The sequence below is a fragment of the Salmo salar genome, chromosome ssa11 (genome assembly GCF_905237065.1).
Source record: "Salmo salar chromosome ssa11, Ssal_v3.1, whole genome shotgun sequence".
NCBI lineage: Eukaryota > Metazoa > Chordata > Actinopteri > Salmoniformes > Salmonidae > Salmo > Salmo salar.
This window is the reverse complement of record NC_059452.1, coordinates 9,618,615-9,644,354: the sequence shown is the minus strand read 5'-3', so window position 1 is coordinate 9,644,354 and position 25,740 is coordinate 9,618,615. Positions and strand designations below refer to the sequence as shown.

The window sequence follows — 25,740 nt, the reverse complement described above, 5'->3', positions numbered from 1 at the left end:
CTGTATTTATGTATTTTTGTTACGTGTGTGTGTGTGTGTGTGTGTGTGTGTGTGTGTGTGTGTGTGTGTGTGTGTGTGTGTGTGGTACTGTGTGTGTTTTTATTTTTTTTATTTTATTTTTTTATTCCCCCGGACGCATTGTATTTCAAATTTATTTGTTTGGGAGTCCACGAGACTGGCCATCGTGACAGTGTTGTGCCATAGAATACCCAATGCTTTTAAGAAATTCTATTGCACAGCGTGCACTCACTGTGACGCACATGCATAACGCTAAATGCACATATTTGAGAGGATGTAGGCCTAGAGAAGCTAAAACAAATGTAATGTGTTGAGCTAATAGGTTACCAAAACAATCTCTTTCCGTAACCCTGTTATCTATCTGTCAATCAAGCAGTTAGTATTTATATCTTCATAGAGTTGGTGTGCGGAGCAAGAGGGGGAAAGGAAATGATCAATCTGAAGGACTTGAGCGCTTGTGTTGTGTTTAGACCTTATCTTAGCCATGGAGTCGATACAGTGACACTGCCCTAGAAGTTTAATCATAGCCACCTCAGGGGTTTGCTAAATGTATCTGTTGGCTACCGTACAGTATATTGTGACTACCTTGGCATAATAGTAAATATATGTCACTGTTTCTAGATAAAAACCATTCAAGAACTGTACAGGACTTTGATGATATTTATCATAGATTCTGGAGCTGGGAAGTCAAAACGTGGCAATGACCGTGTCTGTGGTTCTGTTTTGAAAGACTGTCGCGTTTTCCCTGATCAATGATTTAAACGCTACTGTACGTGAATACAGCCACGTATGCTTGAGGCCTCAACCAGATGACCTTTGACCCTGATTCCCAGAATGCTCCAGGGGTGGGTGTGGGGGTGGGAAACCCAGACTGGGAATACACACTGAAGAGATGGTTCATATTAGAGCCAGAAACCCTGAGCGCCCCTCGTGTGCCGGATGCCCGAAAGATTTTTCAGTATGTACTTCCAACATATTTGTTTAAAGGCCCAGTCCAGTCAAATGTGGTTTCCTATGTTTCATATATACAGTATTTCCACACTATGAGGTTGGAATAATACTGAACATGATGATAATGCCCTTTTAGTGTAAGCTGTTTGAAAAGACTGCCTGAAATGTTTTGATGGGATGGAGTTTTGGCCTGTCTGGTGACATACCAGGCAGTAAATTAGTTAATAAACCAATCAGAACGTGTGTTCCAAACCTGTTCCAAACAGTTTTTTTGAAATGTTGCAAATGTATAAAAAAAGAAATAAAACAGAAATACCTTATTTACATAAGTATTCAGACCCTTTGCTATGAGACTCGAAATTGAGCTCAGTGGCATTCTGTTTCCATTGATCATCCTTGAGATGTTTCTACAACTTGATTGGAGTCCACCTGTGGTAAATTCAATTGATTGGACATGATTTGGAAAGGCTCACACCTGCCTAATATAAGGTTCAATAATTGACAGTGCCTGTCAGAGCAAACATCTCATCTGGAGGAAACCTTGCACCATCCCTACGGTGATGCATGGTGGTGGCAGCATCATGCTGTAGGAATATTTTTCAGCTGCAGGGACTGGGAGACTAGTCAGGATCGAGGCAAAGATGAACGGAGCAAAGTATAAAGAGATCCTTGATGAAAAACCTGCTCCAGAGAGCTCAGGACCTCAGACTGGGGCGAAGGTTCACCTTCCAACAGGACAACGACCCTAAGCACTCAGCCAAGACAACGCAGGAGTGGCTTCGGGACAAGTCTCTGAATGTACTTGAGTGGCCCAGCCAGAGCCCGGACTTGAACCCGATCGAACATCTCTGGAGAGACCTGAAAATAGCTGTGCAGCGACGCGCCCAATCCAACCTGACAGAGCCTGAGAGGATCTGCAGAGAAGAATGGGAGAAACTCCCCAAATACAGGTGTGCCAAGCTTGTAGCGTCATATCCAAGAAGACTCGAGGCTGTAATCGCTGCCAAAGGTGCTTCAACAAAGTATTGAGTAAAGGGTCTGAATACTTATGTAAATGTGATATGTATTTTTTTTTATAAATTAGAAAACATTTCTAAAAATCAGTTTTTGCGTTGTCATTATGGGGTATTGTATGCAGATTGAGGGGGAAAAAACAATGGAATACATTTTGGAATAAGGCTGTAACCTAACAACGTGGATAAAGTCAAGGGGTCTGAATACTTTCTGAAGGCACTGTAGATGTATGTGTAAAAACCCTACTATGAGTTACCAATAATTGACTGTATACGACATTTTGAATGTCTTCTTTACGTACTGCAGCTGTAAGACCTGTGGATGAATCCCTGCGGTTAAAGCAAATCTTTGAATCATCTGCGACTGCCGTTAATCATTTTCTCACTAGGCCTTCTCTCATCTCTCTCTTCATGCTGCATTACAGATGGATTAATGATGCTTGTGTGGCGGAAACAGTCTCTACTCAGCTTGGCCCTTTTTTATCCCCAGCCTTGGTCGTGCTTCTCTCCCCTCCACATCCCACCTCACCCCACCCACACTACCCTCTTGGCCATTTCTGTTATTACTTTAATTTCTGAATGTCTAATGAATTGAATAAGAGATGAGAAGGATCAAAGGCTCCTTTGGCAGGTTCGAGGAATCCATTCAGATTGAAATGAGGAGTGTTGCTTTGTGTGTGTGTACGTTTTTTTTTTTGTTTTGTTAAGAGAGGTAGAGCGACATGAGAGTATCCATGACATGTATAATAGTTCAAAGGAAAATAAGCCTTTCCATGCACTATACATATGACACACTTTAATGGTTCATCCTCAACACTTCATTAACAGGGGCCTCGAATCTATCGGTCATAAACACCTATCTTCTTCATTTGTTGTTCGCATTAGCTGCCTGCCACAGGATGTAAGAAGACGCTGGGTCCCTGAAGTTTTTTGCTTGTCTTCAGCTTGAATCAAAGCATTGACAGGCTAACGCTGCTGAGCACTTCACATACTTTTACATATGGCACTTCCTGTGAAGGGTATCTGTATCTATTTGTATGTAATCAGAGAAGGAGGCTCTGGGTGATAATAATGGTCTTAGATCAGTAATACAACAGCTGTGGAGGTTGCCTGAGCCCTGCCCCACTTCTCTACATCACAACTGTGTAGACGGTGGTTTATGAATTCACAATTCAGATTGGGATATCTAAGTAAAGATGATCAGAACAATGACTTCCTTTTATGAAGTTGATATCCACCATTCCCTTTCATTGTTGGCAGAGGGAAATGCATTGAATGGAGTTGAGGTCACTGGATAACGATGCATTCTTTGGTTCTGTCAAGTGGCGTATCTGATGAGGTGATTGAACAGAATTTTAGAGGCAGTTGCTAAATATATCCTCTTGCTTTGTGCTGTAGTGGCGTCACAATGGCTATCATGTGATAGGTGACCTGGACTCGGCTCTACTTTCACCAGACAGAACACTACCGAGGTATAGCGTTACAGGTGGTGAGTTATTGAACCGGGGCGGCTGGTCACGTTGCTTGTACCGGAGAATGGAACTGTTATCGCTCTAGATGTGTTGACTAATGTCCTTTTGTAAGCAGATTCAGTTACTGACAGTATCACTAGTCAGCCAATTGACGTTGCTCTTTGAGCATCTAGGCCCAGATTAGTCTCATGTGTGCTTTACCTTCTCTGGCAGCAGTGTATGAGTTCAGACATTTCACCTTCAGCTTTTCCACACGGGGTGAAAAGATCAGTACTGCATCCCTATCGGTAAGAGTTGAATAGTGGCTTGTGTACAGTATTGAAGGTTTTGCTGACAGACTGATTTTTCGTACCAACAGCCACTGCAGAGGGACATTGAAAAGGGAACCCACAAGCGGTGGGTTGTCATGGACACCTTTTTCCGCCGGCACTTTAGACTGAAAGGGGCGGAACAATGCCAATACAGACGGCCTGGCGTGGCAGTGCCCACAAGCAAGGCTCGCCGGCGCTCCAGTGTAGGACTGCCCTCTGCTGGCCTGGTCCAACGTAGACGCTCTAGTGTGGGACTGCCATTCACAGGTCCTGTCGGACGCAGAAGGTCCAGTGCAGGCTTGTCGCCGACTTCTCAATCCCAACGAAGACGCTCCAGTGTTGGCCTGCCGTCAGGTTATGTGGGCCGTAGGCGCTCCAGTGTGGGCTTGGCCTGCGCTGCTCACCAACAACGCAGGCGCTCCAGCGAGGTGCAGGGGTTACCCCACTGTTATTATGGAGGAGGGCAGCTAGTGAAGACCAGATACTACACCAGGCGTCGCTCCAGCACCACCATGGTCTGTGTCAATCCCCGCTTCTCTGTCCGCCGCCGGCAAGCCGCCAAGCTCCGCACCATCGACACCCAACTGCTGGGGCCTTCCATGCTGCTGGCCAGCCTGGTCCAGATGAGTGCGGAGCAGCAGAGAGCACCAGGGGCGCAGGGTGGGGAGGGGGCATCAGGAGAGGGCACTGAGAGCTGCCCATCCTCCTCGTGCTGCTCCGAGTCCGAGGGTGACAGCTGCAGTCAGAGAGAGTGTAGCACCAGGTCAGAGGGCAGCGGGAGTGAACAAGAGGGGACTGAGGCATCATCATCATCATCATCATATCCAGAGGGAGAGAGGACGTCTCCATGGCAGGACTGGAATCAGGCTCATAGTATGGCAGCCTTGACGATGGAGAGCATCCAGTCCCGGCCCCTGATCCGCGCCCCACGCTGCCTGCGCCGTAACTCCTCCCACCTGCTGCCGGCAGAGGCGGTGCACCGTAGCAGGGCGGCCTACGGTGTGCACGGGCGCTACCGACGCTCCAGCCAGTTACGGAGGCCTTCCACCGTCTCCAACAGCGCCAGGCTAGTCCCCGCACCCAGCCGCAGGAGCTCTATAGTGGCCCGCCACTCCTCCCGTTCCCTGTATAGGAACTGTTCCGCTTGCTGGAAACCCAGGGGCCGCAGGGAGTCCCTCAGCCCCCTGCAGGGCATCTACTACGACCCCCGCCTGGAGACTTGGAGTGGATTCGTCTCGTATGTAGACCCCCTACCTTCGCCTGGGTCACAGGCAATTGTGTGTGTGTGTGTGTGTGTGTGTGTGTGTGTGTGTCAGGAAAGTGGGGGGGGGCTTCGATGTCAGAATATACACAGAAAATGACCACACTATTTGTTTTATCCGAACAATAGCAGGGGGAAATGCATGCAGAGTCACTGGCCATTCCTGCCCTTCCAACCATACCATCACTTCCTGGTCTGAAGTGTTGATGTCAGTTAAGCAAGTGTTTGTGTCTAAGCCTGCTGCAGCATGTAACTGCAAACTGGGAAATCTTTCATATTTTACACCACACTCTGCTGACCTTTTGTGTTGCTGACATGTAAGCTAGGAGTTTTGTTTAGTGACTCCTACAGCACCTTTCATGCAGGCTCTCAGTCACACAAACCTGTCAAATACCAAACCTAGACCTCTTCTGTACCTGGCTGCACATTGGCTCAACACTTCGAATGCTGTATATTGTATGACGTCAGACGTACCATTCATTGTTCATCATGTGTACTGAACCTCTCTCTTTGATCAGGGCCTACTTTGTTTCCATTGGGTGGAAGGGTGGGTTTTACCATTAGGTTGTGATGCGGTATCCCACTGGGCCTGTCATCTCAATGATGCTATTGCAATCATTCAAAGGTGTTGCGTCTGTGTCATTTTCAGGAAGGCCATCGCTAAATCGGGTCTACAGCACCTGTCTGCCCAGCCCAGTGCCTCAGCCCTGGCCAAGTTTGACCCGGACAGGGAGATCCGGAGCAGCTGTGACTGGACCGTAAGTGCAGCCTCTGGCCCAGCTCATTGATTTTTTACCCCATAATGGACTACATGCCCCTAATGAGTTTCAGAGCAGTGTACTTTGTTTACCCAGAGGTAGTGTTTGTTTAGTGGATTCTATGAGCTGAGATTCCTATTTGTCCGGGTAAAAAATAAAAAAATAAGGGTGTATTTAATAGACTCTTCCTCTTTCTCCAGGAGAACGCCCTGTATGGGGAGCACATCTGGTTTGAGACCAATGTCTCTGGGGACTTCTGTTACGTCGGAGAGCAGCACTGCTTCGCCAAGACACTGGTGTGTGTGTGTGTGTGTGTGTGTGTGTGTGTGTGTGTGTGTGTGTGTGTGTGTGTGTGTGTGTGTGTGTGTGTGTGTGTGTGTGTGTGTGTGTGTGTGTGTGTGTGTGTGTGTGTGTGTGTGTGTGTGTGTGTGCGCGCAGCTACCCCTGGCCCTGCCTGACATCACAAAGCCACAGATGCTGTGACAGGAACGAGCCCAGAGGAATGAACTGATTAGAGGAGACGTATTTGTAGTGAATTCCTAAAGCAAGAGGGGGAGTATTAACTCCTTGTCACATTTGTTTTTCATTCGTCAGTGGATGTTACTGTCCAGATTTATACCACCCGGTATCATACAGTACACTTCTAGAGAACGCAGATTGTATAGCGCAATAGCTCTCTGCAACTGTCAGCATTATAGTATGAGAAATGGTGCCATGTTATGAACATAGACACTGTCTCTTCATTTTTTGGAGAACTGATGGGATTATAAAAAGTGAGCAACTAGGAAGAGAACCTGTAAAAACGAGCCCAATGTTTTTATTTTTTTCCTCCAGATGATGGAGATATTTTTCGATTGCATTATTTGTATGAGATTTAGTTCTTACATCCACAGTGTGTGAAAAATATTTTTCTTTAATGCTCTATACCAGGGGTGTCAATCTCATTCCATAGAGTATGCTGTTTTTTGGTTTTTCTGTTCAATTAAGACCTAGACAACCAGGTGAGGGGAGTTCCTTACTAATTAGTGACCTTATTTCATCAATCAAGTACAAAATAGGCTTGAAAACCCGTCGACACTCGACCCTCCGTGGAATGAGTTTGGCACCCCTTGTGTAGAGGCTCCCTCTGGTGTTCACACAACCATAACACACTTCACCTAAGAAGTAGTGCTGCCATCTTGAGGGAGTTGCACCCATAGAGGTAGATAGAGGGCCCTTCTTTGCATCTGTGCCATATGGCTTCTGTGACAACATGGGCAGCTCCATTGAGGGCTTTCTTCATTTTAAAGTAGTCAAGGGTGGATATTGCCATCTGGAGTGTGTTGTCTGAACAGGTATAAAACCAAGGTTAGTAATTTACTGCCACCTGCAGTTAAGGAGTGTTTGCTCAGGTGTATAATTAATTGGCTGATCCCTCCTGAGGACCTTGTTGGAATTATGGGAATCTTCTGTAACCCATAGGAAATCCTACCAAGTTGACTACTTCAAAATGGTGAAAGTCTTCAATGGCACTGCCCGTGCTAAAACAGGCTTTGGGGCACTAGAGCGGTCTATATAAGTTTATGGTTGTACCCTGAATTATCACGTTAAAAGAAAGTAATTTAATTCAGGAAGTTTTCATGTATTACTACGAGAAGGGTCATTAAATAATTTTCTCTCACTCATCTTTTGTCACCACAGCAAAAATCTGTAGCCCGGAAAAAGTGTGCAGCCTGCAAGATAGTGGTTCACACAATCTGCATAGAACAGCTAGAAAAGGTAAGTTTCAAGCTATTTTCCCAACAAATGCTTCACAAACTTCTCATCCATTGAACTGTGATTACACCTGGTTGCAGATAATGTTAAATTATGTCTTATCGCCAAAGTTGTGGAAATTAGTTGACACCAAGACAAAATCAGTTGCAAATGTTGAATCCCAAAAAATACCGTAATATCAGCCTTCTCAGATGTTGTCTGTCAAGGAGACAAAATGTTTCCTTCGCATCAGGTAAGATGAGATTGAAATGGTAGCCATGCCAACCTAACCCACCCTGCTCCTCTCTAGTTATTCGACACCGAGACTATGCCCTATGACGACAGCCTGCTTATCGAAGACCCCACCTTTGGAGTGAGACACTCTGACCTCTCTCAGGCTGCTATGGGATATAACTAGTGCTAGACCATACTCCTTCTCTAACCCTATCTCACTACGCTACCTGACCCATTGACCTCGCCCTCCAATGCTGCACTCTGATTGGGCCGTTCTCTGGATAATCAGTGGTTTTCCAAATTGGGCTGCTTTGATTGGTAGTCGAATAGATTCGGTCGCTCATTCCTAGAGATTTTTAGTTGCTGAATCTCCCTTTTTCCAAAATGTCTTTAACTTGTTCCTATAACTCTGCTAATCTGAGGGTTAGTTTATATCTATTGTTTATACTTGATCTGATGCCGTTATGGTGCTGTTATGGTGGAGGTAAAGGTGAAGAGCTGGTTGTGTCACTGACATAGTAACACATAATGCACCACAGGTTTCCCTTTTCAGTAACTACTTCTAGGTGAACAAGAACTTCAGCATGTTCACTTTAACCTTATACCTCTCCTGTTGGCCCTTTTTGGATGACTGATTCAGCATTCTATTTTGGTGCAGGGGTTTGTCTTACAACATATTGGAAACAACGACAAACGAAATAAGTCAGTGTTTGAAACAATTTGTTTTCTCTACCATGTAGATAAACTTTAGGTGTAAACCGTCATTCAGGGAATCGGGGTCTAGGAATATACGAGAGGTAAGTGCCGATACATTTTTATTTCCATTTGATCAGCATGATCATGATACTCATGCTCATACTTTATTTTCACACATTTTTCATCTTCCTTTGCCTTTGTCTTGTCATTCTATGTGTCTGTCTCCTCTGTAGCCCCTCCCTCTCCTCCTGTCCCTGCTTCCCTTTTGCCCTTTTGACCTTCTCTCTTGACCTTTGACCTTAGCCAGTCCTCCAAAGACAAGGCGCTCTAAAGTGCCTCAGGCGGATGGCTAACTGCATGGCCACCCCTTTCCTGAGCCAGTCCCAGGTACCATCCCACCCCAACTCCCCAGATCACCCTAACCAAAAGCCACAGTTATGGGTGCAGTAGGAGAGTAATGCCTGACTAGTTGAATGATTTTAAAGACTGGGTAACCGCCAAGGCCTATAGTCCTCCATAGCTAGCTTTGGGTGTCCAAGTTAAAATCCCTTCATCATACATACGCATTTTAAAATGGTAGTAATTTTGCAGACACTCTTATCCAGAACGACCTACATTCATCTTAAGATGGCTATTTGAGACAACATATCACAGTCGTATCAAGTACATTTTCCCTCAACAAAGTATTCATCAGCAAAGTCAGTGCTGGTGGGACAAGAAGTGTTTTTTTTCTTCTTTTTTTTCTTTTGTGTGTGTGTTTTTTGAGGGGTGGGGGGTGTCGGAGGTGCCATACCTCTGACTGGGCTGTGCTGCCCTCCCGTAGTGGTGGTAGGGCCAAGAGACCAGAGGTGGCAGAACGGAGTGCTCAGGTTGGTATGTAGGGTTTGAACATAGTCTGAAGATAAAGAGGTGCAGTTCCCCTTGCTGGTCCGTAGGCAGGCACCAGGGTCTTGAAGTTGATGCGAGCTTCGACTGGAAGCCAGTGGAGTGTGCGGAGGAGCAGGGTGACATGGGAGAACTTAGGAAGGTTGAACACCAGGCAGGCTGCAGCATTCTGGAAAAGTTGCAGGAGTTTGATAGCAATGCGGGGAGCCCAACCAACAGAGTTCCAGTAGTCTAGACGGGAGATGACAAGTGCCTCAATTAGGACATGTGCTGCTTCCTGTGTGAAGAAATGTTGTACTCTACGGATGTTGTAGAGCATAAACCTGCAGGAGTGAGTCACTGCTTTGATGTTTTCAGAGAACGACAGGGTGTTGTCCAGGGTCACTCCAAGGTTCTTGGCACTCTGGGAAGGGGACACCGTGGAGTTGTCAACCGTGATGGAGAGGTCTTGAAGTGGACAGGCCTTCCCAGGGAGGAAGAGCCATTTTGTCAAGGTTGAGCTTGAGGTGGTGGGTCGACATCCAAGCTGAGAAGTCTGACAGGCACACAGAGATGCGTGTCACCAGCTTTGTGTCAGAATGGGGAAAGGAGAAGAGAAGTTGAGTGTCATCCACATAGCAATGATAGGAGAGACCATGTGAGGATATGACGGCGCCGAGTGACTTTGTGTAAAGAGAAAAAAGGAGGGCCTAGAACCGAGCCCTGGGGGACACCAGTAGTGAGATCACGTGGTGCAGACACAGATCCTCTTCATGCCACTTGGTAGGAGTGACCTGCCAGATAGGATGCAATCCAGGAGGGTGCAGAGCCTGAGACGCCCAACCCTAAGAGGGTGGAGAGGAGGATCTGATGGTTCACGGTGCCAAAGGCAGTGGATAGATCTAAGAGGAGGAGAACAGAGGAGAGAGAGTCAGCTTAGTCAGAGCGGAGAGCCTCTGTGACACAGAGGAAAGCGGTCTCAGTTGAGTGAGCTGCCTTGAAGCCTGACTGGTTAGGGTAAAGAAGTTAGTTCTGACAGAAATAACGAGAGAGTTGGTCAGAGACAGCAGGCTCAAGTGTTTTGGAAAGAAAAAATGAAGCGACACCTGTCTGTAGTTTTTGACGTCAGGGGTCGAATTTTGGTTTCTTGAGGAGGGGAGCGACTCTGGCCATCTTGAAGTCAGAGGGGACGCAGCCAGGGATCAGGGAGTTGATGAGGAAAGTGAAAAATGGGAGAATGTCTCCAAAAATGATCTGGAGAAGGGAGGCGGGGATGTTGTCGGGCGGCCAGACCTCACTCGTCGCAGGATTTCATCTGGAGAGAGCGGGAAAAGGAGATCAAGGCATATGGTAGTTCTGTGTGTGGGACCAGTGGACTCAGTAGGCTGAGTGAAAGAGGAACGGCTGTCGTCAAACCTTTTTGCAAAGTCATCCACAGAGAGTGAGGAGAGAGGTGGAGGATTAAGGAGGGAAGAGAAAGTGGAGAAGAGTTTCCCAGGTTTGGAGGTGGAAGCTTGACATTTAGAGTGATAGGAAGCGGCTTTAGCAGTGGATACAAAGGGAGAGGAGGGAGTGGAAGGATGATAGGTATTCTAGAAGTTTAGTTTTCTTCCATTTATGTTCAGCTGCCCAAAGCCCTGTTCTGTTAGCATACCACACTTAGTCATTATTACCACAGAACTGGGTTTGTAATGGAGTCCTATACACTAATCTGCACTGTGTCTGGCCAAACCTCTGACATTGCTAATGATAAACTCAACACAAGCTTTCCTTGATCTCACTCACCATTGTCTACATGTACTAAAAATTGGAATACCACAGTATTTAAAATTGCGAAATTGTGAGTTGTTTAATGTGTTTATGAATGTCGGTTTTCCAGCCCACCGTAGTGCGGCACCATTGGGTCCACCGGAGGCGCCAGGATGGGAAGTGTCGCCAGTGCGGGAAGGTGAGCATGGTTATAATATCAATTAATTCATTTCTGTCCTATATTGCAGGATTAATGATCTGATGAAACATGTTCTTCTTGAGGGTACATTACCTCTTACATCTGATTGACTTCTCTACAGGGTTTCCAGCAGAAGTTTGCCTTTCATAGCAAAGAGATTGTGGCCATCAGCTGTTCATGGTGTAAACAGGCAGTAAGTTGGAAGGTTGATTGTAGGACCTTAATTTGACCAGTATTGTTGCAGTTACATAATCCTGCAGAAATGTCACCGTCTCTGAGAGAGATTTGCATGTTTATCCAAACTTCACGCCAGGGTAAGCCTACACGAAACACAGCCCTTATTTTAAGTTTTTCTAAAATCCCCTACGGGAAAAATTACTGGTGGAAAAATGTATGGGACCATTTCCCTGTTTGACCACTAGGTTTTATGGGTATTATGACACCTCCACTGTGGGGCTCTATTTGATAATTATATATGATTGATGTTATGATTGTAAATTGGTCTATTGTACAATCAGTCTATAACTGAGAAACCGATTTTAAAATCTACTACTACTACTAATATTAGCTGGCCAAAATTAGGCTACATGAAAAGTGCAATACTGTTAATATACAGTTGTAGTCGGAAGTTTACATACACTTAGGTTGGAGTCATTAAAACTCATTTTTCAACCACTCCACAAATTTCTTGTTAACAAACTATAGCTTTGGCAAGTCGGTTAGGACATCTACTTTGTGCATGACACAAGTCATTTTTCCAACAATTGTTTACAGACAGATTATTTCACTTATAATTCACTGTATCACAATTCCAGATGGTCAGAAGTTTAAATACACTAAGTTGACTGTGCCTTTAAACAGCTTGGGAAATTCCAGAACATCATGTCATGGCTTTAGAAGCTTCTGATAAGAGAATTGACATCATTTGAGTCAATTGGATGTGTACCTGTGGATGTATTTCAAGGCCTACCTTCAAACTCAGTGCCTCTTTGCTTGACATCATGAGAAAATCTAAAGAAATTGTAGACCTCCACAAGTCTGTTTCATCCTTGGGAACAATTTCCAAATGCCTGAAGGTACCACGCTCATCTGTACAAACAATAGTACGCAAGTATAAACACCATGGGACCACACAGCCGCCATACCGCTCAGGAAGGAGACGCGTTCTGTCTCCTAGAGATGAATGTACATTGGTGCGAAAAGTTCAAATCAATCCAGAACAACAGCAAAGGACCTTGTGAAGATGCTGGAGGAAACAGGTACAAAAGTATCTATATCCACAGTAAAACGAGTCCTATATCGAGATAACCTGAAAGGCCGCTCAGCAAGGAAGAAGCCACTGCTCCAAAACCACCATAAAAAAGCCAGACTACGGTTTGCAACTGCACATGGGGACAAAGATCGACTTTTTTGGAGAAATGTCCTCTGGTCTGATGAAACAAAAATAGAACTGTTTGGCCATAATGACCATCATTCTGTTTGGAGGAAAAAGGGGGAGGCTTGCAAGCCGAAGAACACCGTGAAGCACGGGGGTGGCAGCATCATGTTGTGGGGGTGATTTGCTGCAGGAGGGACTGGTGCACTTCAAAATAGATGGCATCATGAGGCAGGGAAATTTGATGTGGATATATTGAAGAAACATCTCAAGACATTAGTCAGGAAGTTAAACCTTGGTCGCAAATGGGTCTTCCAAATGGACAATGACCCAAGTATACTTGCAAAGTTGTGGCAAAATGGCTTAAGGACAACATAGTCAAGGTATTGGAGTGGCCATCACAAAGCCCTTACCTCAATCCTGTAGAAACTTTGTGGGCAGAACTGAAAAAGCGTGTGCGAGCAAGGAGGCCTACAAGCCTGCCTCAGTTACACCAGCTCTGTCAGGTGGAATGGGCCAAATTTCACCCAACTTATTGTGGGAAGCTTGTGGAAGGCTACCCGAAACGTTTGACCCAAGTTAAACAATTTAAAGGCAATGCTACCAAATACTAATTGAGTATATGTAAACTTCTGACCCACTGGAATGTGATGAAAGAAATAAAAGCTGAAATAAATCATTCTCTCCTCTATTATTCTGACATTTCACGTTCTTAAAATAAAGTGGTGATCGTAACTGACCTAAGACAGTGAATTTTTACTAGGAATTCTGAAAAAAATGAGTTTAAATGTATTTGGCTAAGGTGCATGTAAACTTCCGACTTCAACTGTATATACTGTTTTCAGGGAATCTATGTAAATCACATCTGCATTTGGTTTTTCTCAGCAACAAAAGAGTGATAAAATGATGTCTGATGCCTACCTCTGTGCTGGTCTTAGTGCTGCTGTGTGTCAAACTATGGATGATGATGACGCATGTCTGTATGCTTTATGCTTATGTGAGACATTTGTGTGACTGTATGTGTTGATTGTTTTAAATGAATGATGTGTCGTCCTTTCCTCTGTCCCTCTCCCTACTCTAGTATCACAACAAGGTGTCCTGCTTTATGCTGCAGCAGATCGAGGAGTCCTGCTCCCTGGGTGCTCATGCTTCTGTCATCGTACCCCCTACCTGGATTCTCCGGGTTCGCAGACCTCAGGTAAATTTTTTAAAATGTATATGTATATTGTCACATACACTGGATAGGTACAGTGAAATGTTGTTTTACGGTGTCGGCCGTAGTAGTACGGTGCCCACAGAGCAAATTAAGGTTACGCGCCTTGCTCAAGGTCACAGAGATTTTTCACCTTGTCGGCTCGGGTATTTGAACCAGCGACCTTTTTGAACCAACACTCTAACCGCTACGCTACCTACCGCCCCCACAGTCACACAATACACTTCCAAGTATTCAGATATTCACTGCCAGCATGTGAGTTTACAACGTGCAATGGTATGCTTCCACAAATACTTTGTGGTGCCATTGCACTGCGAAGCCAACAGAGGGTGGCAGTCATCCGTTAGTTTGAGCATTCAACAGTTCTGATAAATTACAGTGTATTATTTACAGTTGATCAAATGCTGTTCCTTATATAAATGGAATACCAACGTGACATTTAATCTTCGTGTTATTCTTTCAGACCTCACTAAAGTCGAGCAAAAAGAAAAAACGGACCTCGTTTAAGCGCAAGTCCAGCAAAAAGGGAGCAGAGGTGAGTTCATCATCCATTGCAAATGGCGTTTCCTACCGTTTGTAATGTGAGGAGACGTAGGTAACTAAAACGTCCTTTGCTGATTAGCCTGAGGGGTATCATTTCCATTATACCGCATCTGTTGTGAACTGTTCAATTGGTTTTACATTTAAATATTATACATGAAGTACATACTTATGAAATGGTAGCTAAAAGGGCAATGTCAAACTAATGACAAGGTATTATCGACGTAGACAGTCTTGGCCCTTATCAAATCCCTGCTGACACAACCCAGCCAGGGACATAGGATGTGCTGGTCAATACATACTTCCTGGTGACATCCAGTGTCCAATACCATGGCTTTAATGCATTTACATGACAAGTGCATGTACAGAAATAATTCTCTCTCTTGTCTGGCCTTGCGTTGGCTAGCCAGCCCTCCAAAGACAAGGTGCTCTAAAGCGCCTCAGACGGAGCCAGTCCCAGGTACCATCCCACCCCAACTCCCCAGATCACCCCAAAACCACAGTTATGGAGACCGTATTGATCAATTCAACTGTGCACGGTGTTAGACAACTGTATACTCTTTGGCTTACTATATCTCATAGAGAGTATTAAGTATCCACGCAGCATCAGCTCTATGCCATTTTTTATTTTAGTGAGTTCATTTGGCATAATGTTACACGAGTCTGACGCGATTAGTTTATAACAAAACATCAGTAAGAGCTTAGTGTTCTTCCCTTAGGAAACAAACACTGTACATCAGTCTCTCATCGTTCACCTCTCTAAATGCATCCCTTTATTTCCTCTGCCCTCTCCCTTCCTCTTTGTGCAGGAGGCGCGCTGGAAGCCCTTCATAGTTAGACCCATTCCCTCTCAGCTCATGAGGCCGCTGTTGGTGTTTGTCAACCCAAAGAGTGGGGGAAATCAGGTGAGAGCCGTGCTGTCGGTCCTGGAGCTGTCAGTGCAGGCCCAGTGGGCCGAGGCCAACACCAGTCACAGGTGTAATCCTGACTGGTCTCTAAGCCGTCTGTGAGATGAAACACTGTCTGCGTCTTAAAAGAGTCTTTCAGCAGTCCATTCAGGGCATCTCATACCTCACGCATTTGTCTGGATCACTCAATCATAGACTAGTCAGTTAATCAAATACTTCTTTATTATTATGATGATGATGATGATGATGATGATGAACTGGTAGTAATTTTACTCCTACTCATTTTCAGGGAGCCAAGATTATCCAGTCGTTCATGTGGTACCTGAACCCTCGCCAAGTATTTGACCTGAGTCTGGGAGGACCCAAGGATGGGTAAGTTTCCCAAAGATAGCAGGTGCAAACTTTGTACTAGTGCAGACTTGTTACTGACTCTGGCCCTTAAAAATAAATATCATCATCATACGTATATGTCTTGGAGCTATTCCACTACTCTGTGCTCACTGGCGCCGAGTTTCTTCTCATTACATCTAATATATATATATATATCTGAACCAAAAGAAGTCGTTCTAATTCCTATTATTATTTTGATATTCTTTTTTGTTCTTCCTATGGATACCCTATGCTGTTATTCTGTCTGCCCAGGAGCCATTTGCGCTGTAGGACTCCCCTCACTGTGAATACTGCCGATTTAACTGAGTGTGGGAGACCTTCGTTAACAGGCTTGATACTGTGGACTGACTGTGACAGAAAACTAGAAGTTGATTTTTTGTCTCTTGCTCTGTCTCTCCAAGGTTAGAAATGTACCGTAAGGTGCATAACCTGAGGATACTGGCATGCGGAGGGGATGGCACGGTGAGTACAAACAGGCTTGTTGCACAACAGCAATGCCAAAGGTCTTTTTAAGCAGTACACAGACATTCCTGAACTATTTTTAGCGGCAAACTTTACTTTGTGATCATTCAAATAACAGCACACAGCATCTGGTGTTTTCCCCTTAAAGGCATTTGACCCCATCTTAGTGATCTAAGCCCTGAACTTTGATGTTTTATCTCAGTGATTGAACAGCAACGCACTCTACGCTGCAGGTGCAGTTTGTTAAGCTGTTCAAACATGTTATTCCTCAAGCAAGGACAATAACAATGTTGGGCATGTTGTTGAAGGAAATATCGCATAACATGTCTGTGTGTAGGTGGGCTGGATCCTGTCTGCTCTGGACCAGCTCCAGCTGAACCCCCAGCCTGCAGTAGCCATCCTGCCTCTGGGGACAGGCAACGACCTGGCCAGGACCCTCAACTGGGGGGGTGTGAGTATATATTAGGAACACTTTTTTAATATTGAGTTAGCCCCCCCCCCTCTCTTTTTACCCTCAGGACAACCTCAATACCTCAGGGTATGGACTGCAAGGTGTCGAAAGCGTTCCACAGGGATGCTGGCCCGTGTTTACTCCAATGCTTCCCACAGTTGTATCAAGTTGGCTGGATGTCCTTTGGGGTGGCGGACCATTCTTGACACACACCGGGGGGGAAAAAACCTGCAGCGTTGCAGTTCTTGACACACTCAAACCTGTCTATGTGTGCCCTCTGAATGGCGCATGTACACAATCCATGTCTCGAGGCTTAAAAATCCTTCTTTTAACCTGTCTCCTCCCTCTCATCGACGCTGATTTTGAAAGGGATTTAACAAGTGACCTCAATAAGGGAGCATAGCTTTCACCTGGATTCACCTGGTCTATGGAAAGAGCAGGTGTTGCTAATATTTTATACACTCGGTGTATACCCTCAAAGACGTGCTTTTCCATAGTCGTTGGACAATGCAGGTGCACAGTTAACTCTGTAGAGGGCACCAGAATCATGACAATAACCGCCTATTATTTTCTTGAAAAATGTCTTGAAGAATTTATATATCTCGGGAGGAACTAGCTGCTTTCTACAATGAATTGTGTTTTAATGCTCTTGGTGTTGTCCTTCTCTATTCCTCCCCTCTCCAGGGTTACACAGATGAGCCGGTGTCTAAGCTCCTGTCTCATGTAGAGGATGGGAACGTCGTCCAGCTCGACCGGTGGAATCTAACAGTGGAGCCCAACCAGGATGCTGGTGCAGACGAGAAGGATGAGCATCAGACGGACAAGGTGAACAAACCCCTCTCATCCCAGATCCTGTACTGCAGACATGGACTGTCAATATATGATAGTGTGGTGTGTGTGTGTGGATGGGTGATGCAGGGAATGAGGATTGATCAAATTTAAACTTAGTGCTTGCGCTTTTACCTATCAGATGGTGTGTTTGTAATTACATCGTAAATCAGGTCTTGACTGTGATGAGTTCATCGAGCCCCAGAGAACTAACCTCTCTACAATGTCACAATATAATTTGTTTATTGTGAACAGGGTCATGGCTGGCCACACACCAAAATACCTCTGTGACCTTATTATTTAATGGTTAGTTAGTTCTAAAAGTTGAGAGAGTTTATCAACTAGAAGCACAATGTCGCTTTACGACCTCAAACATGATGTATTATTTAAAAAAAGCATTTTTTTTATGGCAGTGAGGGTAGTCTGGGGTCACGAAAGACCGTAGGACTGAGGGTGGAGATGGGCCCAGCAACATACTCCGGTTTAGTGTTGAAACGTCAACATTTGACATTGTGATTTCGGATGTTTTGGTGATATCACGTCTGGGATTAACACATTTTTGTACGGGTTTTCTTTTCCGCAGCTCCCCCTCGACATCTTCAACAACTACTTCAGCCTCGGCTTCGACGCACACGTGACACTAGAATTCCACGAGTCTCGAGGTTGTATTTCCGAGCGATCTCTTAACGTTGACATCCCATGTAAATGCCGTTGTTGGGGATAAATCTGTGCTACCCGTAGACGGGTCACATCAACAGTAACAAATGATGCTGTGTGTATCTACTGTATGCCAAATCATTGTGTCATAATTACTCACAACCTATCATGCCTTCTATAACCAACGCTCCTCAGAGGCCAACCCGGAGAAATTCAACAGCCGCTTTCGGAACAAGATGTTCTATGCAGGGGTGGGTACAGTTGTGTTTCCTAAACAGGAGAAAATAACAAATACATTCCTATTTTCTCACCTTTATCATCTCTTTTACCATTAGTTGTGATAGTAATTGTTGTATTTGTGGCCATAGCTTTAGTAGTGTCAATGTTTTCTATTGATAATCTACAAGTTTGATTCTCTGGTGTTCCTTCTGACCAGACGGCCTTCTCGGACTTCCTCATGGGCAGCTCCAAAGACCTAGCCAAACACATCAAGGTCGTGGTGAGTTCAACTGACCATTACATGGACCTTGGCTGCAGCTCAGATTGTGTGACGTCATTCCACAACGGGTTCAAGTTCAAATCTAAATCCGTTAACAGGAATTTCCCACTTCATAGTAAAAATAGTTAGTGCAGAAATAGAAATTGACCCCAGTTTGAGAGCCTAGGCTTCATTCTGAGCTTGTATAGTAGGTAGGTTGTAAGGATCACATCTCATTAGACTGACAGATGTGTTCTTCTTCACTGTCAGTCAGTCAGAATGTGGCACCTTTCAAAGGGTACATTTTATAGGCCATGTAAGAACTCTTCCAGGAATGATCTGAGTGCGTATGTGTACAGTAATGGAGACGTCTGTCTGTCTGTCTGTCTGTCTGTCTGTCTGTCTGTCTGTCTGTCTGTCTGTCTGTCTGTCTGTCTGTCTGTCTGTCTGTCTGTCTGTCTGTCTCCTCTCGTTAGTGCGACGGCACCGACCTCACCTCAAAGGTTCAGGATCTGAAGCTGCAGTGCCTGGTGTTCCTCAACATTCCCAGGTTAGCAGCCTCAATGGGGAAAACGGGTTATATATGACATGTTACAATTTTGTCACTGTTGTAATGGAGGCTGTAGGCTAAGTTAGTCACCTAACCATGTGTGTACTAGATACTGTGCTGGTACCATGCCATGGGGCAACCCAAGCGAGCACCATGACTTTGAGCCACAACGGCACGACGACGGCTGCATTGAAGTTATCGGCTTCACCATGACCTCTCTGGTATTCACCTATCAACTTGAATTTGTCTGTGTGTTAGAACATAAGTTAGTAGATTTAATTAAATGGATGAGCCAGTTTCTTTTTGTCCTAGTCGTGACCTTGCTCTGACGGATGATCGTCTCGTCCTCCCTGGTGCTGTAGGCAACGCTGCAGGTCGGAGGTCACGGTGAGCGGCTGAACCAGTGCAGAGAGGTGACCCTCACCACCTACAAGTCCATCCCCATGCAGGTAGATGGGGAGCCGTGCAAGCTAGCCCCCTCCACCATCCGGATCTCCCTGAGGAACCAAGCCAACATGGTGCAGAAGGCCAAGAGGAGGACATCTATACCGCTCCTCAACGAGTGAGTAATACAGTCAGAATCCTGAACATCAATCCGCTATGGAGACTTTCTAGAAGTGTACTTTGTTAAGTCTTTTGCGCTGTCGGCAGGTGGCCTCTGTTGTCATAACGGTGCTTGTGGAGTTGGAAGTAATGCATTCCACAAGTCATGACTAGTGTCCTCGACCGAGGCGAAGGTCGCTCTTCAATTTCTTGCCGTGTGATTTTTAAGTGGCGTGCGGGTGTGGCACGCAGGTGTCCTCGACGCTAGCCTGTGGGATTCATTTGCAGGGGTGGCTGAAGCGCTGACAAAGACGTGTGCATGTAAAATAATCTAAGCCGACAAGGGGAAACAAACAAACACACCAAAAATGTTTTATCAAAGTCAACATGGCTTTGCTACCATCTTCCTTTTCTCTCCATCAGTAGTCTTCGTCATATCAGTCTGTCTGTCTACAGGCTGAAAATCGGATGTATTATCAGAATGAACAACCCTATTTATTTTCATGGTAATTGCGTTACCTTTTGTCAAACCTGTTGTAAGGTTTTTTGCTAATTTCATACTTCGCTGATTCTGATGTGAGTCTCGCGACAATGTGTTGACTTGCTGACGGAGGGGAATTATGAGTCCTCCGTCTACATGATTGAAATGTCCGGGGGGGACAAATTCAATGATTGTGTTTACAGAAGCCTGTTTTAGCTGAGATTTAAAGATGTGGTCACCCAAAACCGTGTTCATGATACCGTTCTTCCTTTTTGCATAGTTGGTTAGAATGGCCCGACCTTCTGTGAAGCAAAACACCAGGCATTTGGACAGAAAGTAAGAATGATAAGATGCAAATGAGCCTGGAATTCAAACAAACAACCCAGCTGTATTCACTTCTACACTGATTTACGTTGTTTGAGATCATACCCCGACATTGGATGTTGTCCTCCCAACTGTTTTGCAACATACTGCAGTAAGAAACCTATACGACTTGTTGTTGTCAGGTACCTATTGTCCTGGTAAGCTATAGTCGCACCATTGTTTTTGGATCTCCCACACACTGCGAACAGGTCACATTCGTCACCGATCATAACTGTTTTCATGAATATATAATCATCCTAGAAGCCATCACGGTGACAAACGGAAGGGGGAAAGCAGCGTTGAACACCTCTGGCTTCTCTCAGGCTGCTGTGCCATGTGAGCCCAGGTTGTCAGAGTGTCGTGGTTGGAGGCTGATCCCCTGTCACCAGCGTGTGTTAATGCTCTTCCCGGGTGACAGCCTTTCATTAAACTTATGCCTTTATTTCCATATTCATTTGTTTTTTATCTCTCAGCCGAGATGTTTCCAACTCCCAAATAGTTTACTAAGTTAGAAATGAATATGGAAAGTAACTGATTATGTACAGTGTAATTGTGTACTGAAATCAAGCATAGGTTATGGAATAATCTTTCTTGTGTCAATTTGACATGATTTGTTTGTTTGAAACTCAGAGTACCTACAAATATATACACTGAATGAAAATATAAACGCGACATGTCAATTGTTGGTCCCATGTTTCATGAGCAGAAATGGATCCCAGAAATGTGTCATACTCTATGCACACATTTTGTGCGCACTTTTGTTTATATTCCTGTTAGTGAGCATTTCTCCTTTCCCAAGATAATCCATCCAGGTGTAGCATATCAAGAAGCTGATTAAACAGCATGATCATTACACAGGTGCACCTTGTGCTAGGGACAATAAAAGGCCACTCTAAAATGTGCAGTTTTGTCACACAGCACAATGCCACAGATATCTCAAGTTTTGAGGGAACATGCATTTGGCATGCTGACGGCAGGAATGTCCATCAGAGCTGTTGCCTGAGAATTTAATGTTCATTTCTCTACCATAAGCCCCCTCCAATGTGATTTTAGATAATTTGACATTAAGTCCAACTGGCCTCACAACCGCAGACCAGCCCAGGACCTCCACATCCGGCTTCTTCCTCTACGGGATCATCTGAGACCAGCCACCCGGACAGCTGATGAAACTGTGGGTTTCCACAACCAAATAATTGCCGCACAAACTTTTAGAATCCGTCTCAGGGAATCTCATCTACATGCCCGTCGTCCTCACCAGGGTCTTGACCTGACTGCAGTTCGGTGTTGTAACTCACTTCAGTGGGCAAATGCTCACCTTCAATGGCCACTGGCATGTTGGAGAAGTGTGCAATTCACGGATGAATCCCGGATTTTAACCGAACCGGGCAGATGGTAGACAGCGTAGCATGTATGGCGTCGTGTGGGTGAACAGTTTGATGTCAACGTTGTGAACAGAGTGCCCCATGGTGGCGGTGGGGTTATGGTATGGGAAGGCATAAGCCACGGACAACGAACACAATTGCTTTTCATCGATGGTCATTTGAATGCACAGAGATACCGTGACGAAATCCTGAGGTCCATTGTTGTGCCATTCATCCACCGCCATCACCTCATGTTTCAGCCTGATAATGCACGGTCCCATGTCTGTGCACAGTCCTTGGAAGCCTAAAAGGTTCTTCCATGGCCTGCATACTCAACACAAATGTCACCCATTGAGCATACTGTGGGTCGACGTGTACGACAGCGTGTTCCAGTTCCCGCCAATATCCAGCAACTTCGCACAGCCATTGAAGAGGAGTCTGACAACGTTCTATAGGCCACAATCAACAACCTGATACATTTTATGCGAATGAGATGTGTTACACTGCATGAGGCAAGTGGTGATCACACCAGATGCTGACTGATTTTCTGACCCATGCCCATACCTTTTTTATAAAGGTATCTGTGAACAACAGATGCATATCTGTATTCCCAGTCATGTGAAATCCATAGATTAGGGCCTAATTAATTTATTTCAATTTACTAATTGCCTTGTATGAACTATAACTCAGTAAAATCTTTGAAATTGTTGCGTTATATTTTAGTTCAGTGTAATTCCAATTTTTGAGAGATGATACCCAAATGGCTCTGCTTCTTCTGTTGTCTTCCTCAGCCAGCAGCCCTTCCCGGAGAGGCTAAGGATCCGGGTGAACCGTATTAGCATGCACGACTATGAGGCCCTACATTATGACAAGGAGAAACTCAAAGAAGCCTGTGAGTATTCCATCTCTGTCTAATGCACTGTAACTCCATCATCCTTCAGGTGTCGGCCAGCCTGTTCAAGGAGGAATACAGCAGGCCCTTGAGTACTGCTTCATGCAGGGATGTTACTGCGAGCCAGAGGTGTTTTCAGTGATGTAGAACTCTGTAGTCTACACATTTTAGTTGTTTTTATTGCCGTGCAGGTGAATTTCAAAATGGCAGGCTTGTTTTGTAGAGTTAAATCCTGGCCATACGCGCACTGTAAGGGACCTGAGCCAGTTGAAGATATACTATACGTGTCCTTGAGCCATTTTTAGGGGCCGATTCCGACCCGAGTTAAGAGCATAAATGGAACGGAAATTCCCTTTTTATGCACTTTTCTCTCTACGCGTATTCTGACCTTGAATTTAAGCATGAGAATAGCATGCTATTCCCCTGCTATTTGTTTGGGGTGGAGATTGAATTCATTAAGGCGTGACAGAGGTGTGTCAACAGATACGGCATATTCTGATCTAATTTCCTAATAATTCTACCGGTTCCAAGTGGAAAAAGCGTTTACTTCATTTTTTCCTGTGGAAATAATACCATTCTCCATGCACTGTAATTGACATATTGATGAGAGCTAGATAAAGGAGTAATCCATTTGGATAAGGGAATTGTAAATAGAAATGACACATGTTTAAGAACTATTTTACCTTATAATCGCTGGAGACAAATGTGAAGCCTGTCGTATGGCAGAAAACGGAAGCATATTAACTTTCCCACAGTAAAGTTTATGAAATGCTGTGGCATTATGCAGAATTGTAATTGTACTGCCTTTTAACTTGCAGGGATGGGCACGCTATAGTGTCTTAATTATTTCCTATTATTTATCATGTTAAATATTAGCCACTATCAGTATCGACCGTCAGTAGGCCTAATAACCACACATATTTGAACTGCCAAATATTTCCCTTCAGTTGGTATAGCCTACATAATCATTCCATTTAATTACATTGTTTTGTTTACCTTCATTTGCTTCCTCTGAAAACGATGTCACAGCCATGTGGTTGTTACAGAGGATCATTAGTAACATTTGATCATGTAAAAAAAAGAAAATACACGTATGCTAATTAAATCGTTATGGAGCGGATCGCAGACCAAGCCGTAACAGTTTGAACCCGACACATGGCGCAATACTTGGCTGTGTCATCACACAGTTCCAGGGTTAGTGCAGGCAATAGACAAGGGTATATCCTACTATTGTACACTATTCTCCCTAATTATAATTATATGAACACTAATCTTCTAACATCACAATGGGTTAAATAATGAAATGTGGCAATGTTCAGAATGATCAAACCACCGTTTTCGTTCTTTCGTGCGTAAAGGCACTGCTAACCTGTTTTTTAGTATTCATAAATACCTTCCTAAACCTAAATAATCTACAAAATCCGATTCTTTTTTTAAATCCACCAGTTGGTGCTGAAACAGAGATGAATATGCATATATTTATATTCTAGTGAGTCTGACAAAATTAGAACTTAAAGGGACACCGTATTTAAAGGGATGGCTTAAGATAGATGTGCTGAAAAGCCTATTGAAGGAAAACTCCACGAGAAAATCTGTTGGCCAGCAAGTGGGAGGGTTTTCAGCGGCTGAATGAAATGTATTCAGCGCACACAAGGGAACCACGCCTGCAAAGCCAGTTACGCACCTGCATAAAGTAAGTCTGAATAGCAACTACTGAGAAGTGCGTAGGAAAGGCGTGTGTAGGAAAGGTATCCATTTCCTGAGTCTCAATCCGCCCCTTGGTGAACTGTCAGCAAGAGTGTCTATCACTTCTCGTGAGTGAAATGGACTCTAAATCTACACAGCGACTGCATAGACGCTTTCACTGTCAAACGTAGATTAGCACAAATGTATTTAATTTGTAAAGACACACCAGGCTCTTGATCGCCCCTTTTTAAGGATGCCGCCGTCAACTAGCCTCGCTAAATACAAAGGAAAAGGAAGTCCCTTTTGATTTATATGGTACTTAGCAGAAACCCCACAGAGATGGAACTCTTTCATTTTCTCTTTTCCTAGCTCCTCCTGGAGGGGGAGGTGGGTATTTGCTCCAGGTTTTGCTATCCGTCCACCTTGAAACCCTCCTCCCATCCCCGTCAGGCCACTCAATTGCTAGGAGTTTATCCGTGTGGGCCTCCCTGCATCTGACTTTGGCTAGATATCAAGTGTATGACTGTGAGGCGATAATGAGGTAGCTACCCATTACCGTCTATAATGGATGCCCAGGGGCCCCAGAGGGGCCCTGTCAGTGGTTCTGTGTTCTACAGCCTCCTGCAGTACCTGTGTGCCAGGACAACACGGTAATCACCTCCATAGCGCAGCTAGAGCCCCCCCCCCACACTCTTAATTGTTCTCACATTCGCATCCTCATGCACAAACCTAACTATTCCAGACAGTGTCTCAGACTGTTAGTTAGTTATTTCCTTCTTAAAAACTAAGTTTTGTTTGTTTTGTCTTAAAAAAAACAGTGGGCAGCATTTGTTTTGTCTAGACTTTTGAAGTCTGTTGTTCAGGAAGTTAGGCGGTACTGAAGTTGTATATGATAATCCTCTTCAAACAAAACTGCAACAATTAACTGGACCCAAGTTATGTAACTCTGATATGCAAGTGATGCTGTTTGGGGCTGGTTTTTTTTTTTGTCTCTAATGACACAAAACCCAGCTGCTGTGGACCGACCTTGTTGGATATCTCCAAAGAAGTATGTGAAGTAAGAAAGTGTGATGAATGTATTCGGTTCTTACTGAACTCTCGCAATTATATAGCCTCGTATTACCATCCCGATGACCGCTGTGGAATTCATGTAGTGAAACAGAATGTAAGCGCGCAAAATTTCCTGGATGGAGGTACGGGGCAATTATAAATATATATATATATATATAGCAATTATAATACTGGATGGAAAATCTCCCAGTAGGTTTTGATTCTCAGGCATAATTGGTGGAGGTCCCAAAA

At 44.6% G+C, this 25,740-nt stretch overlaps 1 protein-coding gene across 14 annotated transcripts in view; it reads left to right on the top strand.

The window, feature by feature from the left end:
• The window catches only part of dgkza (diacylglycerol kinase, zeta a), a 139,750-nt gene that overhangs the window by 79,424 nt on the left and 34,586 nt on the right, over positions 1-25,740 (top strand). For 6 of the 14 annotated variants that reach the window (XM_045689024.1, XM_014126414.2, XM_045689027.1 and 3 more), the window contains exons 2-23: positions 3,813-5,002; positions 5,676-5,784; positions 5,985-6,080; positions 7,465-7,542; positions 7,829-7,891; positions 8,493-8,549; positions 11,192-11,260; positions 11,382-11,453; positions 13,717-13,833; positions 14,312-14,383; positions 15,198-15,293; positions 15,586-15,668; positions 16,088-16,148; positions 16,486-16,599; positions 17,284-17,424; positions 18,011-18,089; positions 18,280-18,335; positions 18,521-18,583; positions 19,039-19,112; positions 19,222-19,333; positions 19,475-19,674; positions 22,652-22,752. In XM_045689024.1, the coding sequence (XP_045544980.1) occupies positions 3,813-5,002; positions 5,676-5,784; positions 5,985-6,080; positions 7,465-7,542; positions 7,829-7,891; positions 8,493-8,549; positions 11,192-11,260; positions 11,382-11,453; positions 13,717-13,833; positions 14,312-14,383; positions 15,198-15,293; positions 15,586-15,668; positions 16,088-16,148; positions 16,486-16,599; positions 17,284-17,424; positions 18,011-18,089; positions 18,280-18,335; positions 18,521-18,583; positions 19,039-19,112; positions 19,222-19,333; positions 19,475-19,674; positions 22,652-22,752 (3,103 nt within the window). Of the gene's footprint in view, positions 1-3,812; positions 5,003-5,675; positions 5,785-5,984; positions 6,081-7,464; positions 7,543-7,828; positions 7,892-8,492; positions 8,550-8,681; positions 8,836-11,191; positions 11,261-11,381; positions 11,454-13,716; positions 13,834-14,311; positions 14,384-15,197; positions 15,294-15,585; positions 15,669-16,087; positions 16,149-16,485; positions 16,600-17,283; positions 17,425-18,010; positions 18,090-18,279; positions 18,336-18,520; positions 18,584-19,038; positions 19,113-19,221; positions 19,334-19,474; positions 19,675-22,651; positions 22,753-25,740 lie in introns of those variants that run through there. The other 8 variants (XM_045689028.1, XM_045689030.1, XM_045689029.1 and 5 more) reach the window with 4 other exon arrangements.